General features: G+C 42.4%; 2 protein-coding genes across 3 annotated transcripts in view; one reads left to right on the top strand and one right to left on the bottom strand.

The window, feature by feature from the left end:
* Positions 1–11802, bottom strand: part of ARHGAP40 (Rho GTPase activating protein 40) — a 72996-nt gene extending 61194 nt beyond the window's left edge. Inside the window, exon 1 of the mRNA XM_054044988.1 lies at positions 11728–11802. The gene's annotated coding sequence lies outside the window, so the exon portion shown is untranslated. The remainder of the gene's footprint in view (positions 1–11727) is intronic.
* A 6999-nt stretch (positions 11803–18801) lies between these two features.
* ACTR5 (actin related protein 5) overlaps positions 18802–22341 on the top strand; it is a 32002-nt gene continuing 28462 nt past the window's right edge. For both annotated transcript variants that reach the window (XM_054044982.1, XM_054044981.1), the window contains exon 1: positions 18802–21467. In XM_054044982.1, coding sequence (XP_053900957.1) covers positions 21081–21467 — 387 coding nt within the window. In that variant the 5' untranslated portion in view covers positions 18802–21080. The remainder of the gene's footprint in view (positions 21468–22341) is intronic.

Below are 22341 nucleotides of genomic sequence, written 5' to 3'. Positions count from 1 at the left end.
TAAACTAAATATTTAAATTCAGAAATGCCACTGCAGTGTCTTGTGGGAGTTGTAGTTTGAGTGCCTCATGGTCCTTTTCTCCTCTACAGGCTGGGCTCCCGATTGGACTACATCTCCCATGAGGCATCGTGGCCATCCAACGAAGCAGAAATTGGTGCATCTTGGGAAATTTAGCCCAATCAGCGAGCCCAGCCTGTAGAGGAGAAAAGGAGGGCAAGGCACCCAAACTACAACTTCCATGATGCACTGCAGTGGAATTTCAGAATCTAAATGCTTCTGTTTTCAGACAAAGTGTTCTGTTTGATTTTTCACTGAAAACTTGAATTTTTCTATGCAAAATAACCCATTTTTTGCCCTACACTAGTCTTGGGTTCAGTCCCCACAGATTACCATGGTATCTATATGTACTCCATGCTTGAATAAAAATAATATGGCAGTTGGAATATATTACTGACCACCTGACCAGGATGGCGGCAATGACTGTGAAATGCCCAGGGACGTTAGAGAGGCTACTAAAGCAGAAAGTGCAATAATAATGGTTGATTTCAACTATCCTCATATTGACTGATATGTGTCACCTCAGGGTGTGATGCAGAGATAAAATTTCTAGACACCATAAATGACTGCTTCTTGGAACAGCTAGTCCTGGAACGCACAAAGGGAGACGCAATTTCTGATTTAGTCCTAAGTGGAGCACAGGATCTGGACCAGATATCCCAAATCAGAAAAGAAAACAACAGGAACAAAAGAATGCCACCATGGCTAAACAGTAGAGTAATGTAGGCCATTAAGTCAACGTCTACCAAGAATAACAACAAACTCTAACAGGTTAAGTATAAGCAGGCAGGCCAAGAAAGAATTAGAGAAGGAACTTGCTAAGCACACAAAAACTAACAGGAAGAATTTTTTAAAATACATCAGAAGTAAGAACCTTGCTAAACAGGCACTGGGGCCAGTCAACAATAAAGGTGCTAAAGGAGCACTCAACCAAGACAAGGTCGTTGCAGAGAAGCTAAATGATTTCTCTGCATCAGTCTTCACTGCAGAGGAGGTGAGGGAGGTGCCCAAAAAGACTAGCTCTGATGTGGGTAACAAATCTGAAGTATTGCCCCATACTGATGTGTCAGTAGGAGAGGTTTTAAAATAAATTGATAAATTAATGATATATTGCAGGAGCAGACAAACTTTTTGGCCAGAGGGCCACATCTGGGTATGGAAATTGTATGGCGGGCCATGAATGCTCACGAAATTGGGGGTTGGGGTGCAGGAGGGGGTGAGGGCTCCGGCTGGGGGTGCAGGCTCTGGGGTGGGGCCAGAAGTGAGAAGTTCAGGGTGCAGCAGGAGGGGGATCAGGGCTGGGGCAGGGCCGGGGTGCAGGCTCCGGGTGGCACTTACCTCAAGCAGCTCCCAGCAGCAGCGGCACGTACCCCCTCCGGCTCCTACGCGGAGGCACAGCTAGGCAGCTCTGCGCACTGCCCTGTCCACAGGTGCCGTCCCTGCAGCTCCCATTGGCCGTGGTTGCCGTATAGCCAATGGTCAGTTTAGCCCAGTAAGCTGCCTCCGAGAGTGGCCTGTACCAGAGCTTTGGGTGGTGGAGGGGGTGTACAGAAGAGGGCAATTTTGGAGATATCCACCCATCTTCTACTCCCAGTTTCTGGTAGTCAGAGGTTTAGTGTTGTCCAGAGCATGGGATTACATCCCTGACCATCCTGTCTAATAGCTGTTGATGGACCTGTCCTCCATGAAATTACCTAATTCTATTTTGAACCCAGTTATATTTTTGGCCATCATAACATCCCATGACAACGAGTTCCACAGATTAATTGTGCGTTGTGTGAAAAAGTATTTCCTCTTGTTTGTGTTTATCTGCTGGCTATTCATTTCAGCGGGTGACCCCAGTTTTTATGTTGTAGGATTGGGTAAATAACACTTATCTGTTCAACCACACTATTCATGATTGTATAGATCTCTATCATATTCCCCTTTAATTTTGTCTTTTCTAAGATGAACAGGCCTAATCTTTTCAGTCTCTTCCTGTATGGAAGCTGCTCCACACCCTTGATATTCTTTGTTGCCCTTCTCTGAACCTTTTCCAGTTCCACTATATCCTTTTTGAGATGTGACGACCAGAACTGGACTGGACACTATTCAAGGCACTCCATGGATTTATATAATGACGTTATTATATTTCAGTCTTATTTTCTATCCCATTCCGAATAGTCTTTTTCACTGCTGCTTCAGATTGAGCTGAACTATCTGCAATGACTCCAAGATCTTTCTTGAGTGGTAACAGTTAATTTAGAATCCAGCATTATATATGCATAGTTGGGATTATTTTTCCCCACTATGCATTTATTTGCATTTATCAAATGTTGAAATTTCATCTGCCACTTTGTTGCTCACTCACCCAGTTTTGTGAGATTCCCTCTGTAATTCTACACAGTCAGTTTAGGACATAACTATCTTGAATGATTTTGTATCATTTGCAAACTTTGGCACTTCACTGGTCGCCCCCTTTTCCAGATCATTTATGAATATGTTGAACAACTCGTGTCCTAGTACAGATCACTGGGGTACCCTGCTGTTCACCTCTCTCCATTGTGAAAATGGACGGTTTATTCCTACCCTTTGTTTCCTGTCTTTTAAACATACAGCTAAGGGTAGCATAAAATCCCTCCTCTACCTGTAAAGTGTTAAGAAGCTCAGATAACCTGGTTGGCACCTGACCAAAAGGACCAATAAGGGGAGAATCTTTTCAAATCTGTGGGGAAGGTTTTTGTTTTGGGTTCCGTTGTTCTCTCCGGGTCAGGAGGAACCAGGGCAGGGAAAACACATCTCTGAACTAAGCATCTAATATTACAGAAATAGTAAGTAATAGCAAGGAAATGCGTTAGGTTATCTTTTGTTGTAGATTGTGAATTTTCCCTGTGCTAAGAGGGAGGTTTATCCCTGTTTTTGTAACTTTAAAGTTTTGCCTAGAGGGGAAATCCTCTGTGTTTTGAATCTTTTTGTTACCCTGTAAAGTTATTTTCCATCCTGATTTTACACAGATGATTCTTTTATTTATTTATTTTAAATAATCTTCTTTTAAGAACGTGATTGTTTTTCAGTGTCTTAAAGACCCAGGGGGGTTGATCTGTGCTCACTTTGTAACCAACTGGAGAGGATATTATTCTCAAGCCTCCCCAAGAAAGGGGGTGTAGGGACTTGGGGGGGGGGGGATATTTTGGGGGAGGTAGGGCTCCAAGTGGCCCTCCCTGAATGTTTGTTTAAATCACTTGGTGGTGGCAGTGATACCAAGGGCAAGGAAGGAATTTGTGCCTTGGGGAAGTTTTACATCTAAGCTGGTAGAAATAAGCTTACGTTTTTTTTCCATGCGGGTCCTCACATCTGTCCCCAGAGTTCAGAGTGGGGAGGAAACCCTGACAGAGGACCTTCCCCTGACTGCTGTACATTCCCCCGAATCTAGAGAAAAGATACCACCATTAAATTCCAGGGTTTTATAGAAATTATTCTCTCAGTTTCTGGAGGCCTTTTCCATAAGAAATACACAGACAGCAAGCAAAAGATGAACTGAGGAAACGAGAGCAAGAAGGGAAGTGAAAATAGCCATTGCCATCTCGTTAATTAATGGCCCAAGTTTTATTTCTTCTTTGTCTCAGTGCAAAGTTCACGTAGGTCAGGAACAGTTCCCATCTCTGAGCAAGAAAAACCATCCATCATGCTGGACTTTCACACTACAGGAATTGTTTCACAGCACAGCGTGGGGCAAAACTAGAAAAATTCCTGTAACATATAGGATGAGAAGAGTTGTTTTCACTGCAACTAAAATTCCCGATTAGGGGAATTTGACATGAATTTTGTCAAGAGGGAGAGGAAAGAGATCGCTGAGTACTGTGGTTGGCAGTCATCTTGTTGCATGAATGTTTTTGATATGCGAATAATGATCCCCCCCCCCCCCCCCCAACACCAAAACACGGGTCTTTCCAACTGGAGGTGAAGCACTAAATCCATTAACTAACAGGAGCAGCAGGGTAGCTATTTCTCTGTGAGTCCGCCACAGAGGGATGCATAGCACACTTCACAGATGTGTTACATGTACGTCTTCCAATATTACTTTAGTGATAGTGTTCTCCACTGCCATGAAGCAGACCTAAGTTTAACTGCCTCATTGCTTGATTCCTAAGCTTCCAGTGCTGGATAGCTGACGGAAATGCTATTCAGATGGAAACAATTATCTTGGAGGGAAAAGAACTCCTACGCTGATGGAGCAAAATTTCAGAAGATTAAAAAAATTGAAAACATTCCACACTCGTAGAGTAACCTACCCTGGGGATTGGACTTTCCTGTAAACTATGCTAGCTTTTAATTTCCTTTGTCTTCACAAGCATCCACCATAACCCTGCCAGTCTGAAAGCCAATGTAATGAAAGAAAGGATCTTCATACTAGTCAACAACAACTATAAGGACTTATTATTCGATCTGCCAATAGATTCCAGGTTCACATGTTAATATTATTCCAGGCAACACGGACCTGCTCTTCCCCAAGGACTTTGCAGCTATAGTTTGTCAAGTATGCAGTTATGACCTGCCTTTAGTCACGTACAATTCAGTACAAAAGCCAAGTGCATACATTATTCCTAAAATCATCTATGAATTGTAAAGGAAGTATATTACTATATATAGATTAATCATTAGCTTAATTGATCATTTCCATACTTCATATTGCTCAGATTTAATTAGCAAGCAGTCTCGCTGTGCTTCGTAATGGTTCTGTTAAGTAGAAAAGTAACTTTAGGTTAACAAAGCTTGTTCTCTTTTGTAAGCTACGTTGGTAGTAAAAAGGGAGAACTAAATTAACGTAATAAAGGCTATTACAGAAAATAATTAAAACCATGTTTATGTTCCTGACAGATTAGAACAACTCAAGTGGTTGTTAATTTGGATACAAAATCCTTACCAAAAAAAGAGTTAAGAAGAAAGATATTTTATATACTATGATGTGGAAAAAAGTATCCTAGGCAGATGTCACTTTAAAAAAATAGACCAGTTAAAATATCTCAGCTTTTTTCTTTTTTAAAGATATCTAGTTAGAAAAATTCTATGAATTCTTCAAACAACATAGAAACCCCCCCCCCCAAAATGTAGTGAGTAAGACAGTTAAAAAGTGAGGTCATATAGATTTATTAGGGTGTTTTTGGTAACTTGGCTAATACAGGACATCATTACTAAAATATTTTTAGGACTTCAACTCAACCACATAAGCACACATTTGAACTATGAGCACATGGATAATCTCACCCCTATTAAATATGTGCTTTGCTGAATAAGAGACCTACGTTTCATTTGGAGCCATAATACACTGAATTTATGGTCATGCACTAAGCCTTTCCAATCTCAAAATTAAAAAAGAAAAAGTGTGAATCTGAATAACAGTGTGGTTTTGTATGTTTGCATTCTTTTGTTCTGAGTTATATCTGGCCAAAACAGAAAAGCCACAATACATCTTACAGTAAACATCTAACAAAGACCAAACAATTATTTATGATTTTAGGTTAGCCAAAATAAGGACTGTTCCCAGCATGAATCCATGTCTGCTGTTTCAACCTGTTGCAATTTTCTCCAGCCAGTTAATCCAAGCCATCAAAAACTGGAAAATAAGATTTACAATCAAAGTGTTACTGCCAGAAATCTTCCTGACTGAAGTGTAAAGTGTGCTGCTGTCACTGCACCTCCTGGTGGCAAAGTGAATAATACAAAGTCTTGCGTGTAATTTTTCTACTTATAGCTGAAAATGGGCTGTTCCAAAGAGCCTAATAATGATGGTTGCTTTTCATTAAGCACAGATGTTACCATGAGCATTTGCAGCTGAAGTTATTCTGCAACTCCTTCAGGATAAGGATGCAAACAACTGTGATACACACCCTGCCAGTAGGATCAGGAACAGACACTGATGACAAGTTACACAGGAGACAGATCCTCAATTACACAGTGTGTACTGTGTAGCCGTAGCCTGAGTAGGTTATACCTACCTCCAACAGATACCAGATAGCTGAAAGGCTGGGAATTGTTTTTTTGTTTGTTTATATTTTTTCTCAACCACACACTTTTAGCAACACTTGTAACCTGCATCATTTGTCATGCCAATGAAGACTTGTGGTCCTAAAAATTAACTTGTGAGCAAGAGATGAAAACCCATCTTGCATTTCAAAATATTGCTAAGCAAAGAAACATTGTTTTCAGTGGCAAAACTACCACAAACATCAAATGGAGCAAGACTGAACCTGAGCATATAAAATGCTGAGCTATACCTTCCTTCAACAATGGTCGCTCCGGATGGTGCAAGGATCCTCAGTAGACTATGCATGTTTGATGATGATGCACCCTCCTTCAGTTTCAGTTGAGGGCACCAAGTGCCTCAACAAATTGCAGTTTCAGCTAGGGATGTAAATAGCAGTTTAAAAAGTTAACCGGTTAAACGATTAAAATTATTTTGTTTAACCAATTAATCGTTAACTGAGGTAGCTGGAAGGTCCTGGCACGGTGGAGGCTGCAGGCAATCCGGCTGGGGTCCAGCTGGTGCAGTTGGGGCTGGGGTCCCGCGGCCCACTCCAGCCCGGTGGGGGCTGGAGCCGCTCCTGCCGGCCCAACGCGGGGCTGCTGGGGTTAACAGTTAACTTTGGTTAACCGTTTAAATCACTAGTCTCAGCTAGTAAAGACTTTAAAGAATTCATTCCGATCCTAAAATACCGTAAGTTGAAACAAAGTTGCCCTTCAAGGATGCTAAGTTTGGGTTTTCTCTGCATAATAATCAGATATATGTTATACTCTATATTCAGACACATGCATAGCACAGTGACAATTACAACACAACTCAAATGGAAATTATGTTGTTTCTAGGGCTGTCGATTAATTGCAGTTAACTCATGCGATTAACTCAAAAAAATTAATTGTGATTTAAAAAATTAATCATGATTAATCGCAGTTTTAAGCACACTGTTAAACAATAGAATACCAATTGAAATTTATTAAATATTTTGGTCTTTTTTCTGTATTTTCAAATATATTGATATCAATTACAACACAGAATACAAAGTGTACACTGCTCACTTTATATTATTTTTATTACAAATATTTGCACTGTAAAAATGATAAAAAGAAATAGTATTTTTCAGCTCACTTCATACAAGTATTATAGTGCAATCTCTATCATGAAAGTTGAATTAAAAAAAACAGAATTTTGGAAAAAAAATAACTGCACTCAAAATAAAACAATGCAGAACTTTAGAGCCTACAAGTCCACTTAGTCCTACTTCTCGTTCAGCCAATCGCTAAGACAAACAAGTTTGTTTACGGGAGATAATGCTGCCCACTTTTTATTTACAATGTCACCAGAAAGTGAGAACAAGTATTCGCACTGGACTTTTGTAGCCGGCATTGGAAAGTATTTATGTGCCAGATATGCTAAACATTCGTATGCCCCTTCATGCTTTGGCCACTATTCCAGAGGACATGCTTCCATGCCGATGACGCGTTAAAAAAAAATAATGTGTTCATTAAATTTGTGACTTAACTCCTTGGGGGAGAATTGTATGTCTCCGGCTCTGTTTTACCCGCATTCTGCCATTCATGTTATAGCAGTCTTGGATGATGATGCAGCACATGTTGTTCATTTTCAGAACCTTTTCGCTGCAGATTTGACAAAACATAAAGAAGGTACCAATGTGAGATTTCTAAAGAAAGCTACAGCACTTGACCCAAGGTTTAAGGATCTGACATGCCTACCAAAATCTGAGAGGGATGAGGTATGAAGCATGCTTTCAGAAGTCTTAAAAGAGCAATAGTTCAATGCAGAAACTACAGAACCCAAACCACCCAAAAATAAATAAATAAATAAACCTTCTGCTTGTGGCATCCGACTCAGATTATGAAAATGAACATACTTCAGTCCGCACTGCTTTGGATTGTTATCTAACAGAACCTGTCATCAGCATGGATGCATGTCCTCTGGAACGGTGGATGAAGCATGAAGGGCATATGAATCTTTAGCACGTTTGGCATGTAAATATCTTGCGACACCGGCTGCAACAGTGCCATGCGAATGCCTGTTCTCACGTTCAGGTCACATTGTAAACTAGAAGCAGGCAGCATTATCTCCTGCAAATGTAGACAAACAAGTTTGTCTGAGCAATTGGCTGAACAAGAAATAGGACTGAGTGGACTTGTAGGCTCTAAAGTTTTACGTTGTTGTGTTTTTGAATGCAGTTATTTTTTTACATAATTCTACATTTGTAAATTCAACTTTTATGATAAAAGCACAATAGTATTTGTATGAGGTGAATTGAAATACTATTTCTTTTGTTTTTTACAGTGCAAATATTTGTAATAAAAATAAATATAAAGTGAGCACTGTACACTTAATATTCGGTGTTGTAAATGAAATCAATATATTTAAAAATGTAGACAACATCCACAAATATTTAAATAAATGTTATTCTAATATTATTTAACAGTGCAATTAATCGCGATTAATTTTTTCATCACTTGACAGCCCTAGTTGTTTCATAAAAAAAAACCCACAGAAGTTATGAGCACCCTGGGGTGTCCTTGAGGACTATACCACATGAAAAAGTCAGTTAGAAAAAGAATAGCAAAGTTCTCCACTGATGCAAATGATGGAAGATACAACTGGCAATAGAATATGCATCTAGCAACAAGTTATGCCTCTTAAAAGGCCAACTGGATACAAGAGTATGAGGGGGTTTGAGGTTTTTTTTAAAAGGCAAACCACAAAAATAATTGCCTGCTCTTGTTTTCAAAGGCTGAGAATCCTTACATAAATAAAGGCACTGCCTAAGATTTTCTAATTGACCAGTGATTTGAGTGTCAGACTTGAGACACCTTAAAAGGAATTGGTTTCACAAAGCAGATGCTCAGAAGTTTGAGAACCAAGTTCCTTAAAAGTGTTAAGTAAAGTAGCCAAAAATTAAGGGATCTAAATTACTTCTGAAAATCATAATTAATCAGCCCCCATCTTAATTCAATGGGTTATAAGGTGATACTACTACAGCTAGATTTCTTAACTTTTATGAGTGTTCTGCTCTCTCTCTATATATATATAAATAAAATCTGGTAGTAAGTCAGTAATATTTTCAGATCACAATATTCCTATACAAAATACCATCTGAGCTTATATAAGAACAAACAGAAATTACTTATACAATCCGTTCACACTCCTCCTCCCCACAAATGCACTGTGTATTAGGCCATTTTAATTTCTTCCTTGATAGAAGTAGAGTGACCCAGGAGACCATTTTCCAATTTTTCCAGTTACCTGAGCTCCAAGGACACCTTTAAAGATCTGTTCATCCCAAAACCAATAGTACCTTCTAGAAGAGAATCCCAAAACACTTCACAAACATGAACTAAGCCTCATAATATGCCCATGAAGTGGTGGTCTTGCAGATAAGAAAACCAAGGCACAGAGAGTTTAAGTAACTTGTCCAAGGTCACACACAGCACCTGTGGTAGATATAGGAACACAATCCATGTCTCCTGATTCCTAGTCCTGTGCTTGAGCCTCAAGAGCATCCTTCATCTCATACACCACCATATATTAACCTTTACTCCAAACTGATCCCCAAAAAGGTAGACTGAACAGAGATTCAAACTTTTCAGTTTGGAGAACATCCTACGTATAGCAATACAAAGGGCTTAAAAGCAATCCACTGACTTGCCAGAGATTAATTGAATATCCTGTTGAGTAACGGAGCTCAAGCCAAAAATGTCTGCCGCTTTTATTTAAAAAAAAAGTTTCTATTCCCCGTGAATGCAGAAATAACCTTCCAGATCAGAAGAGCTTCTGCATCAGTTCCTGAGTCTGCACACAGACAGCTGCAGCGTCTCTGCTTCTGCTTATAAAGTAGCTCTTGCATGCAGCAACAGAGTAAAATTATGACAACATACTACTGTTCAGGTACCTGTGGGAAGCAGTGAAACTAGAAAGAATCATGACACTTGCATCAACAGAGTGCAACTGTTTGGGAAAGCTATAGGCAGTAGCAGAGGCAGGCACTGGAGTTATTAGCATGGAAGGAAAAATTTAAAAATTAAATGCAATATTTGGAAAGAGAGAGGACACAACTGATAAGATGGAGTCACAATACTTCACTTCCAGTAGGAAATGCAGATGGGCCAAAGCCAGAATATCATGACTCTTGACGTTTCACAGGGAGCAGGGTTCAGATTTGAATCTTCATGCCAACAGTTTTGGTTCTTGGCTGAATCCAAAGCCAGAAGGGCCAAATCTCTGGGCCTGGTTTGAATGCAGCCAGAAATCTTATGAAAATAAGCTTCAAATCCAAGCCTGAGCCTAAATATCCTCATTTATTTCTAGTAGAGCCAGGTGGTGGCACATCATTATATTCAGGTATTTCTGCACATCTTTGATTCAGTGACCAGGAAAAAATAAACAAACAAAAACTTATTTGCCGGCCAACCTTAAAAAACAGAATATAGCAATCCAATGCAGCAGATATTAATACTCAACTATAATTTTATATTTCAGGAGCCCGTTAACCAGCAATAACTTATCCAGCTATTCATTATAAAAATGCTTTGCCAAGATCACTAAAAATAAATCACTGTGGTGGCACTTTTGCAGCTGCTGGAAGTTACCATGACCCAAAGCAAGGCTGACTAACTTAGGCTCAGATGCTGCAATTAGATCCATGCAAACGACCCCGAGTCAAGGGATCTCCACGTGGGTGAGCCAGGGACTTTGGGCAAGAATCCAACTGCAGGATCCTTGTTAACACACGTGTGGGTGCACACACGCTGCATGCCCAGGCCAGGAAACGCTCTTCCTGCTGGCCGAGGGAAGAGAACATTCCGGTAACACCAGGGGGCTTCAGAGCAAACAGGAACAGGGCTCGCTCGCCAACATGACAAGAGACGCTGAATCTCCAGGGCACGCAGCAGTGTAACGGTCCAGCTGCACCACACAACCACTTACCCAACACCATTAACACGTACGATTAGTCGGATGCTATAAATATGCAATCCTGGTGCGTAGGGGAGAGAGGAAAAAGGGGGGGGGGCAGAAGGTGTCCCCTATCCCACTGTTCCCACAACTTTTTACTCGCCTGTAACGGCTGGACTAAAGCATTCCCACTCCTAAATGTCTTTCACACACACTTGTTCGCACCATTGCCATGTCCCCAGCCAGCGTTGCAGCCCTTCGCAGAACAAGGCTGGACCATGGGGCGGGGGTAGGGTGACCAGATATCCTGATTTTATAGGGACTGTCCTGGTATTTTTTTTTCCTTATATAGACGCCTATTACCCCCCACCCCGTCCCGATTTTTCACACTTGCTATCTGGTCACCATGGGGGGGGGTAGGCTCGCACTGGGGATTTTCGGGTGTTGCAAACCCCACAACCATTACTGGGGTCTGTCAACCAGAGGGTCCCACACCCACCCTCGGTCACGTTCTAGCCACGGGGACACGGCAAACCTCTCACCACTAGGTCCCCTGGGCAGCGAGAGCAAGCCCCGGCGCCCAGAGCCTTCCTACCTCGCTTGCAATGCCCTGGCGAGGGGCGCATCGTCCCGGCCGAGCCCCGCCAAGGGACCCTGCAGCTGCGCGCCCCTCCCTGGGACCCTTAGGAACCAGCAGTTGCTGGGGACACAAAGGCATCGCTCCTCCAGGGATCCCCCCCTCCTACCTGCTCTGCCTCCGCGGGGAGCCTGGCCCGCAGCCCTGCGTAGGGATGGAGCGAACCCCCGGCTCGGCGAGAACCAGCGGCGTGAGAATCCGCGGGTCCGGCTGGGCTCCTCTGCCGGTTTCTAATTGCTGGCGCTGGGCAGCAGAGGAGGGGCTTGGGCGGGTTTGAAAGGAGCCGGGCTGCAGGGAGAAGGGGTGGAGTCAGGCAGAGAGAGCTCAAGGCACAACCCATGCAAAGGAGGGAGGAGTAGGGGTCTGGAGAAGCCTGGGTAGGGACAAGGAAAAGCTGCTCTCTATCCTTTGCTTGAAGCACAGCGCTCTCCCTTTCTTCTCCTGGCTGCTAGGGAAATACGCTTGTTCAGAGAGACTAGGGAAGCAGCTTGGAACAGGGTGGTTGTTGCCTTGCTTTGAGTTTTTTTTTAAAAGCACAAGTTAGTGAAACCTGAAGGGAGATCGGGTCCTGCAAAACTAGCCTTACTACAGAAGTAACTAATTCTTCTTGGTGTAAAGCGACGAATTCCCTCCGCTATATTAAAACACAGCGAGCTCGCTAACTACGAACCTTTTTTTAGGTTCCACCACCTGGCGATGTTGCTGATTACTGCTTCTGGGGGCTGGCTGGGGCCACCTCGCACCCAGCAGTTTCTCAGGCCTTGAATATGTGATTGCTACTGCAGAAATATTCAAGGTGAGCCTCCAACCGCTTAAGCCCGTTTCAGTGTTTGCCGGATAAAAGCCTTCAATGTGCAAAGCCTTCCGTGACTTGCACTGTTGCGTGGGAACTTAGGAGAAACAGTCTTACCAACTATCCTTCATTCCTATGCCAATCTGAGATGAGATAATTAATATATGGGATAAGTGCTCTGCCTCGTGTGTGTGTGTGTGTATATATATATATATATATATATATATATATATATATATATATATATATATATATATATATATATATATATATATATGTTCCTGTTGCAAATTAACGTTTTGTGGGAGGAGGAGCTCAATAGTCCTTGGGATAAGGGAAGGGAATTAGATGTCTAATGGTGAAGCACTGCATTAAAGGGGCTCAGCTCACTCGAAAGTTGCAGCAGTGAGGTGTATACCCAAATTAATTTTGAAAAATGCGATAAATGAAAGTGAGCGCACTAGGATCTTTATTATAAAGACCTATGCAAACCCACTACTCTAAATCTATGTTTTTTTTCTACTACGGGAAAGCATCTGCAATAAGGTTCAAAACCAGATCAATGCAAATCATACCATGGTCTGAGGGACTCCCATTCATCTGATTATTTCAAAGCTAGCTAGCTATGAGAGGGAGTGGTTCTATGTGCTAATCCTATTTCTATGGTCAGATGAAGCTACTGTTCAAATACCTAGGGCCATGCAGGACTCAGGTATATACTGGCAATAAGGAAGAGCTCACTACCAATACTTACTTTTCTGCTGCTTCAGTGGAACATGAACCAGTTAGAAATAGAAGAATACAAAAAAATTAAGTTGGAAGAAACAAGGGGAATATCTCCTTCCATTCCTTCTACCTCTTACTGTTTCATGTTCCACTGGAGCAGACAGAAGAGTAATTTATTGGTTCTGAGCTCTTCTGAAGAATAAGAGTGAAATTCCAATGAAATGGACATAAATGTTGCTTTAGTCTTCTGTGAACTGTTAGAGCTCAAATCTGTATTGGTACATTTGATTTCCTAATCTGTTTTGTAAGTTTCACTTACTACTTCAAGGAGGGGGAAATGTCAGTCATTTAAAGATCAGGAAAGCTCAGACAACCCCCTGTTGTACTAGAAGCTACAGCTCACATTAAAAATAGTAGCAGGCTGTAACTACCGTTCCACTCCACTGGCACCTATCTTAAATATTTAAACTGGCCCATCTTCCTGAGACTGTGGTGTCAGACACCTGCCAAGCCAGTGATTGGTACATACACACCACTGTGAACTGGGGAGAGAGAACAGACCTTCTCCCAGTCACTTTCCCACTGTGACTGCATTGATTTAGCATGGTCAAACTGTGAGGCAAAATCTTTTACTCATCCTCATCAGAGTGTTCTAAAAGGAGAATCATCCCAGCCCTATATTCACCTTCCAGGTATGGATACTTTAATTAGCCCCAGCCATCTGAGGAATGGCAAGTAAACTCTTCTTAAATAAACTGTTTATTCAGTCTTGTGCAGTTTGCCACATGCTTTATTTAGAATTTAGCAACCAGAGAAGTCCCAGGAAATGTAATAGCTGTTTTTTATAAGTGTCTTAGGAGAAGACAACATACACTCTCAAGACATGCTGCATCAATAGCATAGGTTAATACAATAATTCTGCAGTCCTTTCATGTACTTCTATGCAGAGCAACTTATTTACAGAACTTCTCTAGAAAAAACAAAGGTTCTTTCAAACTCTGTGAATGCTTTGATTGCTGAATAATGATACAGCTTGTGTATGGTTGTGATCTGCTGTCCTTTTAAAGATTTGTCAAGAACTTATTGACCTCAATGCAATGGTCAGTGTCCCTTCTGCTTATAATGTGTCTATCAGGTATTCCCTTAGGGCACAAATTAGTGGCACCCCACACTTTCATCAGCCCTACGATCCCTGCACCTAGTAGAGGCAATTTAAATTTCTGAGTACAAATGTACCCCTTTGGAGGCACAACTTGACATATACACAAGATGCTAAGTGCTTAAAAAGAATGCACCAGGAACACTGGGCAGGAATGGAGAAGTCTTGTGCCCAATGTCTCTGTATATTGTGTGGCAGTGAACCCATTAGCAATCTAAGGTAGGTTTGTTCCATTTCTCAGGAGCTGAGAACTGAAAAATCTGCTAATCTCTAACATTTGGGGTCTTACAAGTTAGAGACCAAAAAAACAATGAGCTGATTGAAATATGAACCGTTATTTTCTGTCATTGGAGCATAATGGTGCTTGAACAATCAACAGATGTTCATTGCCTTAAGTGTTTGAAATGAGGTTGGTGCTGGCAAAAGGTGTCAGCTCAACCGACAGTAGTTGATCTATTGATATTATCCACATGGAAGCCAGTTGTGATGTGTGTGTGGATGCTGTGTGTAGATTAAAAGAAAAGAAAAAACCAAAGGAACACATAGTCAAGATTAGAGAATTCCTATGCCTCTGTTCCACACTAACAGCTCTCAAGGACATTGAATAGGTTACTGCTAGTGGCAATATCCCCACTTGTTTTATTTGCACACCAATGTAGTTCTCCAGTTTGGAACCACCATGCATGTTGCTGCATCACTTTGCTTCAGTTTTCTCATATCTCCTCCCAGTGAATGAAGCAGACAGCCCTCTGATTTCTAGTCTCAGGGCATCCAAGATTTTCACCACCTTTTCTCTCAGCAGGGTGAAAAGCTGAGCTGGGCAGATAACCAGAGATGATGGCAGCAGCTGAATCGTCAGGACATTAGAGATCTCGAGCAATTGGCAGCCAAAGTTCCAGATGAAAGAAAGAAGCAGGGTGCACAGTAGCTAGCAGGAAAAAGGGGGAAAGAGATTTTTCCTGGTGAAGACATTATTTAAACTGATGGCATTTCCAATGGGATATAAAAGGTGTAAGACCACAATGAGCATCTGGTTCTCCCCCCATGTTCCCCCAGCAGACCTGGCACATAGCAAGGAACTGCTCTAAATCCCCAGTCCCCAAGCTACTCCACATGGACAGACCCCTGAAGAGCCCCACTGAAGTCACTGGATATCCAACTGCAGGATCAATACACAAAAAGCAAGATCAATAGAAGATTTATATTCATGTACTTTATAGCAGGTTTTTATAGCATTTGAAAGATATTTCCTACTTTACTGACATGCCAAGACCCCGCAGGAGTGGATGATATCATAAATACTTAGAGAACAGGTAGCACTGCATTCTGTGCTCTGAGTTAGATGCTGGGGACTTTAATATCAGCAAGGAAATTGGAGAATCCTGAATTCAGGTCTTGTCAAGTAAGTGAAGAGGGCAAAATAATTTTTAGACTTACACATATTCCATTATTTGGAGTCTAGAACAGCTTTAAAAACTATATTATCAATACATTTAAAACTTACATGCTGACATGTTATATCAAAGGGAGTTTGTATACACAAGTGTAGCCTTTTAGCTGAATCAGATCACTGAGAAAACTAAAACAATGAAAGCTACTGTTTACGTGTTGTGTCTGCCTTTTGAACTAGAGTAGCTCTGCAATGCTCAGAATATTTTTTTTAATATATAAATGCACTCGTGTGTGTCCTTACATAGCACCTTTAACTACTACCCAGAACAGGAACCATTGGAAATGGAGAAGAGTTTGGTATGGAACAGACACAAATAAATGGTTTAATCAGCAGGGCAGAAAATAGCAATCAGAATCTGAGTTTGGTTGAGGTGGTGGGAAGGAAGAGACAGGCATGAGACACACACAAAAACAGCCCTCACATAAAGAGCTGGTATGGCTGGTCCACTCACCGTTATGGTATTATACAGGGCATTCTTCTCAAAGCGACATAGCCTTGTCCCCTGGGCCCATGACAGACTATCCAAGATTGCAGTAAAGAGGCCTTTCGTTTGGACTCTTGGTTTTGAACTCAGATAAGCCGGCTTGGGCCCCATAGGGGCCTTCATCCACATGTCCTTTTGGAACTTCATAGCAGGCATCTCACTCCAGCTTTTATTCCCTGGGGACTCATTCTCAGATTTAGGGTCTGCATTGTCATCAGACTGATCAGAAGATGGCTTCTTTATTTCTTTGGCACAGGGCAATTGGGCTGAAAACAATTTTTTTAAAGTTAAATGTAAAGTAACTGTATGGGGTTGGGGTGGGAAAAAAGAGAACAGAAGTGTTAAGTATTAAGGTACAGCAGCTGCATTTAAAGTATGGCTCTGCTGTGAAAAATTACTCTAGAAAGTTGCATTGTGGGATGCCATTTGTATTGTGTCATAGTGATTTCTATTTCAAATGTGTTCAGGTTACAAGTTAGAGATTTGTTTTTCTTTTCTAACTGCTAGTCCTACAAGCTCAACTTGGGGTTCCTTACCTCTAGCATATCACCATCCATAGTCGAGGTTTCGGAAGCCACTCTAGGCTCTCATACACTTGTACATTACTATGAGACTGAACAAATGTAACCCTAGAGTTTAGTGAGCAAGTCTCTTGAGGTCTGAGTAGAATCCATCTCACTCTCCCACAGTTGTGCTGACTCCAAAGTTAACTGCTGTAAAATACTACGAAACATTCCACACCATGCTAGTTATGCTGATATGACTGAATAGACCAGGTAGGGACTAAGAAGGGTCATTTTACATAGCCTGTCGACTTACCTTATTCTTCTCATCAGGGGTAGAGTACAGGGGTCGACCCAGCGATCTGCTATCGATTGGCGGATCTTCCCTAGACCCGCTAAATCAACCGCCAGTGGATCCATATCAGAGTGTCAATCCCAGCTGTAGTGTAGACCTGTCCTGAGATTTATACTGGTGGAGTAGCTTCATCAATGTAGCTATACCAGCAACCCACTAGATGCATTGTGCTAGTGTAAACTGTCACTTGCCCTGGGGCAGCTTATGCATACCCACACCTCCACACAGAATAATTTGAAATGGCAATGAACTAAACATGTATGTATAGCCATAGCCAGACCATTATATAAATACACATATATGCACACAGTTAGGCCATGCCCTCAGCAGCATTTCCATTCCACCTATGTAACTTTGTGCTACCATCACCCCTAAGTCTTGAACCTTTCAATTACCCCCACAATTCAGTTATATTATCCATAACAGTAAGCTTCAGGGCACACATAACAGGACTTTACTTACATGGTAACCAGTGGGCACTGAAATATGGTTGTCACCTGCCCTGGTTTGACCAAGACAATACCAGTTGTAGTCTTTGTCCCAGAGCAATCTAACAATGGGATCCAAAAATCCCCAGGTTCTTCCCTCAGCAAATCAGGACAATAAAGTGGTGAATCTTAGTTTCTGCAAAGGGGGACTCCAAGTCAAAATATAACATGTGGGTGTCTGTGCACACACATGAGGGGATAAAGGATGGTTGGAGACTATCATCCTCCTTAGCTATCAGTACTTCTCATTCTGCTGCTGCCACACAGTCCATTAAAGTCCATTCTCACTATTCCCACAGAACCCACTACAGGACTGGGCCTTACACGATTGAAAGAAAAGCAAATTGCATCAATTTGAGCTGAAGACATGTTTTACATTAGACTTTATTCTCTTTGAAGGCAGTGCCTTCAAGGGAGAAACACTCTTTCTGAGCCTAGAATTGATTCCTGTGCTCTAATCTAATCCAGTCAATTACACTCCAAGGTTAGAACTAACAATGCCTTATCCCTTCAGGGACATCAGCAAGCCTGTTAGCCACTGATATATGAGAAGGTGGAGAAATACCAAGGGGGAAATCCCAAAGAGAAGGGAAACAAATCAATAAATGAAAACAAACACTTTTCTCCCTTGCAAAAGCTTCCTTTCAGTCCCTGTACTATTTGACAAGGCATCAGTGCTGGCACTCCTAAACAATATCATAAGTGACTGAGGAGAAGAGTAAATACCCAATAGTTATGAGATAACTCCATAATATTTGAGGTTTCACCACAAAAAAAGGAGGGGAGCTTTATTTAAAATCCACAAAACACTCTTCCACAACTTTGTTAAGTTAAACCATTGCTTTTCAGAGAAAGATTAACAAAGAGAATCCACCATTAATAACAGGTCCTTCTAGCTAGACTTTCTTGACTGATAAAACATCTTATACTGAGCTTGATTTTCCATATACAACCTGCTGCACTGAGAAAGCCTTTAGTTTCTTTAGGAGACAAGCTGCATTAGCCTAAAAATAGCTAGCAGAGTGCTGTAAAAGGAAAGCTAATACTTAAAGCCTTTATACAAAAGCATTTATCTATCTGATAGTAAAACTTACCTTCATTGAGTAAAAGGTGAAGCCAGATAATCAGTAGGATCAACAACAACCCAAATGGCAAACAAAACCAAAAAAAGAGCAGAGGAAAGGTCAAATCATTCACCAAAGGAACCAGAGGATACCTCATAGCTAGTTTCAGGTCAAGCTAAGACTAAACTGGTTGCTTACTTTGCTTCAGTAGCTACCTTTTGGTAGCATCACAGTCTGTGTCACAAAAAGACTATGCTGTCATTCTCAGCTTAGCTAGTATTTAGGACAACCCCTAGCCCATTGAGGAAGGAAACAAAAAGGATTAAGGGCAGGATGAGAAAAATAAACCGGAAAGAAACTGGTTTAATTGCCCCTCCTTATATTTGCAATTAGAAGATAGCCATAAATTATGAGCCCTTCAAAGCCTATAAAAATATACTAAACAGTACTTCCATGCCTACTGTAAAAAATAGATGACAAGGCACTTTAATATTTGTCAAAAACAAGGTGACTAGCACATCTTCCAAGGAAAGAAACCACTACAATCAGAATCCAACCTACAGAGATGGCTAAAGAAGAAAACTTATATTTATTGAAAAGTTCTTATGTCAGGCTCCCACAACTGAGATGAGCAATAAGCAATTTTCAGAGAAATGATGGATAGATAGTATAACCATCTCAGTATGCTTGAATCCCTTTGTGATTCTTTTCTTTCCTTGACAAGTATATTAGTTAATAAGATCACTGTCCTTTAACTATTCTTTTTTTTTCCTTTTTTTTCCTCTTAAGAAAGGCAAAATAATTCCTTTTTATAGGAATTGTGGGTCACAAGGGAGTTTGGCAGTGATTAGAGCAGGAATACTAGGAAAGAAGCCCTCAGTCTCTCATTGACCTATGGTGCAACTGTGGAAAAATCACTTAACTTCTCTCTGTGTGTTTCTCCATCAGTCAGATAAAACCATTACTAACCACTCATCTCTCAGGGGGGTTGTGTTGCTTAATTGTATAGCACTTGGAAAAAATTTCAAATGAAAGGGAGTATATAAGTGCACATTACTAATATTTGCATGCTTTTAGTTTTCTTGTTTGTGTATACATTTGTTTTCTACAATATTCACAACCTTTTGAATTTTTTATCACAGGTTCTCCAGGTGCTTTGTAAATTCTAATTAATGAAACCTGACAGCACCCCTGTGAGTTTGGGAAGTCTTGTTATTCCTACTTTGTACCCCGAGTAAACAAAAAAATCAGTGACCTGAGTTTCAAAGAGGCCGAGTATCTGCAGCTGCCATTGACTTTCACAGGAATTGTAGGTACTCATCATTTCTGAAAATCAGGCTATTAGTGAGTTGCCTAAGGCTAGATAGTCAGTCAGTGCTAGAGGGGGAACAAAACCCAAGACTTCTGACTCAGGTCTCTTGCTCTAACTAGACAATGCTTCTCTTAGTTACCTGTATACTAAAAATTTAGTTACAGTAAAGAAATGATAAAAAGTAAAATTTGATTTTAAAACTTTATCCATAGGAAATAAGCCGTTATTAGTTATTTCTAAAGAAAAACTGTACAATTAAGGCTTTGAGATAAAGCATTAAAAAGATTTGACTTCCATAATTTTTAGTTGGAAGGGCTTAAGGGGAAAGCGTAGTCAGAAAAGACTCTACTCTGATCTTAGCATCGTGAGTTGTGAAACTGAGAAGGGTGACAAAACTTGGCTTTTAAACCAGTTTTACCAGGTGTGTCCTTCCTATACTGAATTGTTGCTTCTTGTAGAGCTCTTTCTTCATATAATTCTTCAAGAAAGTACTCATCCTTAACATTATCCTTCTTGGAAAGCTGCTTAGAGTGACTTCTAGTTTAGCCACTACATTTTAGGGCCCCTTTGATACCCAAAATCTTCCGGTTTGTCACATTTATTCTCTGAAGTGCTAGACACGCTAACACAATAGAACCGTGTTATGGGCACCTGAGAAGCAAGAGGAACTAGATCAAACAGAAGTGAAACCAACGAGTTTGTTTTCACCCAGTGCTAGCAGTAAAGAAATGATAAAAAGTAAAATTTGATTTTAAAACTGTATCCATCGGAAATAAGCCGTTATTAGTAACAGTGGGATTTCACACTAACACAATCAAGACGTTTTTTTAAAACAGGACGATGGTTTTTATCTCGATAAACATTACTTGAAGTTCTCTCTCTTTTAGGGACTCTCGCTTAGGGAGTGCTATGAGCCTGTTGCCCCACATGCTCTGCAAGCTGGATTAATGCAGAGGAGGCCACATACAAAGCATTAAGCCTTCGCGAAGGTTGTCAGCAGCTGCCTACCCCCACCCCGAGGTCTGGTTCACCCGCCCCGCTGCACCCTGAGCTCCGCCCGGCCCGGAACGCTGGTGGCGGGCGCCTGTTCCCGGCCGGAGGGAGCGCGGCAGCGGCGGCCCCAGGATGGCGGCGGCGGGGGGCCTGGTGTTCCAGTTCCGCGATGCCCGCTGGCTGCCGGACCCGGTGCTGGGGCCCAGCCCGGCCGTGCGCACGCCGCAGCCGGTGCCGCTCGTGATCGATAACGGCTCGTTCCAGGCGCGGGCGGGCTGGGCCTGTCCGGACCCCGAGGTGCCCGGGGAGCCGCTGCTCCGATTCCGCTCGCTAGCGGCCCGGAGCCGGGGGGCCCGGGGCGGGGCTGGCACCGAGACCCAGGTGGGCAACGACCTGGGCAGCCCCGAGCCGCTGCGCTGGCTCCTCCGCTCGCCCTTCGACCGCAACGTGCCTGTGCAGCTGGAGCTGCAGGAGCTGCTGTTCGACCACATCTTCCAGCGCCTGGGCGTCTCCTCGCAGGTACCGCCCGGGGGCAGGGTCCGGACGTGGGGAGACCGGGGAGGGGTTTGAAACCTGGGCCCCGCGGGACAGCAGGGTCGGGGGCGCTAGGCCCAGGAGTGGGGTTGGGGATAGGTGGGGGGAGGACCAGATGAAACCCAGCAGAGAATGGGGGATGGAGTCTGGGCAGAGGGGTGAGGGACATGGCTTGGGATGGTTGTGGGCAGGAGGATCCAGGAGGAGCAGAAGTGGAGAAGAGTTTCTGGTATCGCTGTTTGGGGTGGGTTGGGTATTGACGGGGTGGGGGGGAGATCGGCATTGGGCATTGACGGGGGGGATCGGGATGGGGAGACTGAGGAGCTTGGGGTGGGACAGAGTTTGTGGCTGAGCAATAACGGAGGGAAATGGGGGAGTTCTCAGCTAAGGCTGCTGGTGGGGTGAGACGGCCAAGGTACGGAACGGGGTATGTGTTACGGTAGGAAATCCCAAGGCACGTCTAGGTTTCCCTTTAGGGGGCTGTGTTCTGATTGTGTCCATTGTCTTGGGTTCTTTGTTGTAAAACGAAGTTGCCCAGTCCATCCTGCACTGAGAACTGCACCGGGAGTGGGGCATTGACTTCAGGGAGGCTCTGCATAGTTCTTGTTGCAGGATCTTGGTTGAGAACAGTTGTTTAGAGCCAGCCTCAAGCAAAGAGATTTGGGGGTCTAGCTGAGTGGCCATCCCTCCTTGACCTAGTTGTCTGTCTTATATATCAGACTGCATTTTGTTTGTATAGCCCTTTACCATATTGTGTGCAAAAATTCCAGCCCTTTTAAGCCTTGGGTAAAGCTTTCAAACAGCCTATATCCCACTCACAATGAGACTTAGATTCCTAACTGCCTAAATCCATTTTGGA

Source organism: Malaclemys terrapin, chromosome 12 (assembly GCF_027887155.1).
Source record: "Malaclemys terrapin pileata isolate rMalTer1 chromosome 12, rMalTer1.hap1, whole genome shotgun sequence".
NCBI lineage: Eukaryota > Metazoa > Chordata > Testudines > Emydidae > Malaclemys > Malaclemys terrapin.
The sequence above is the reverse complement of the archived record's forward strand: the minus strand, read 5'-3'. Positions and strand labels throughout refer to the sequence as shown.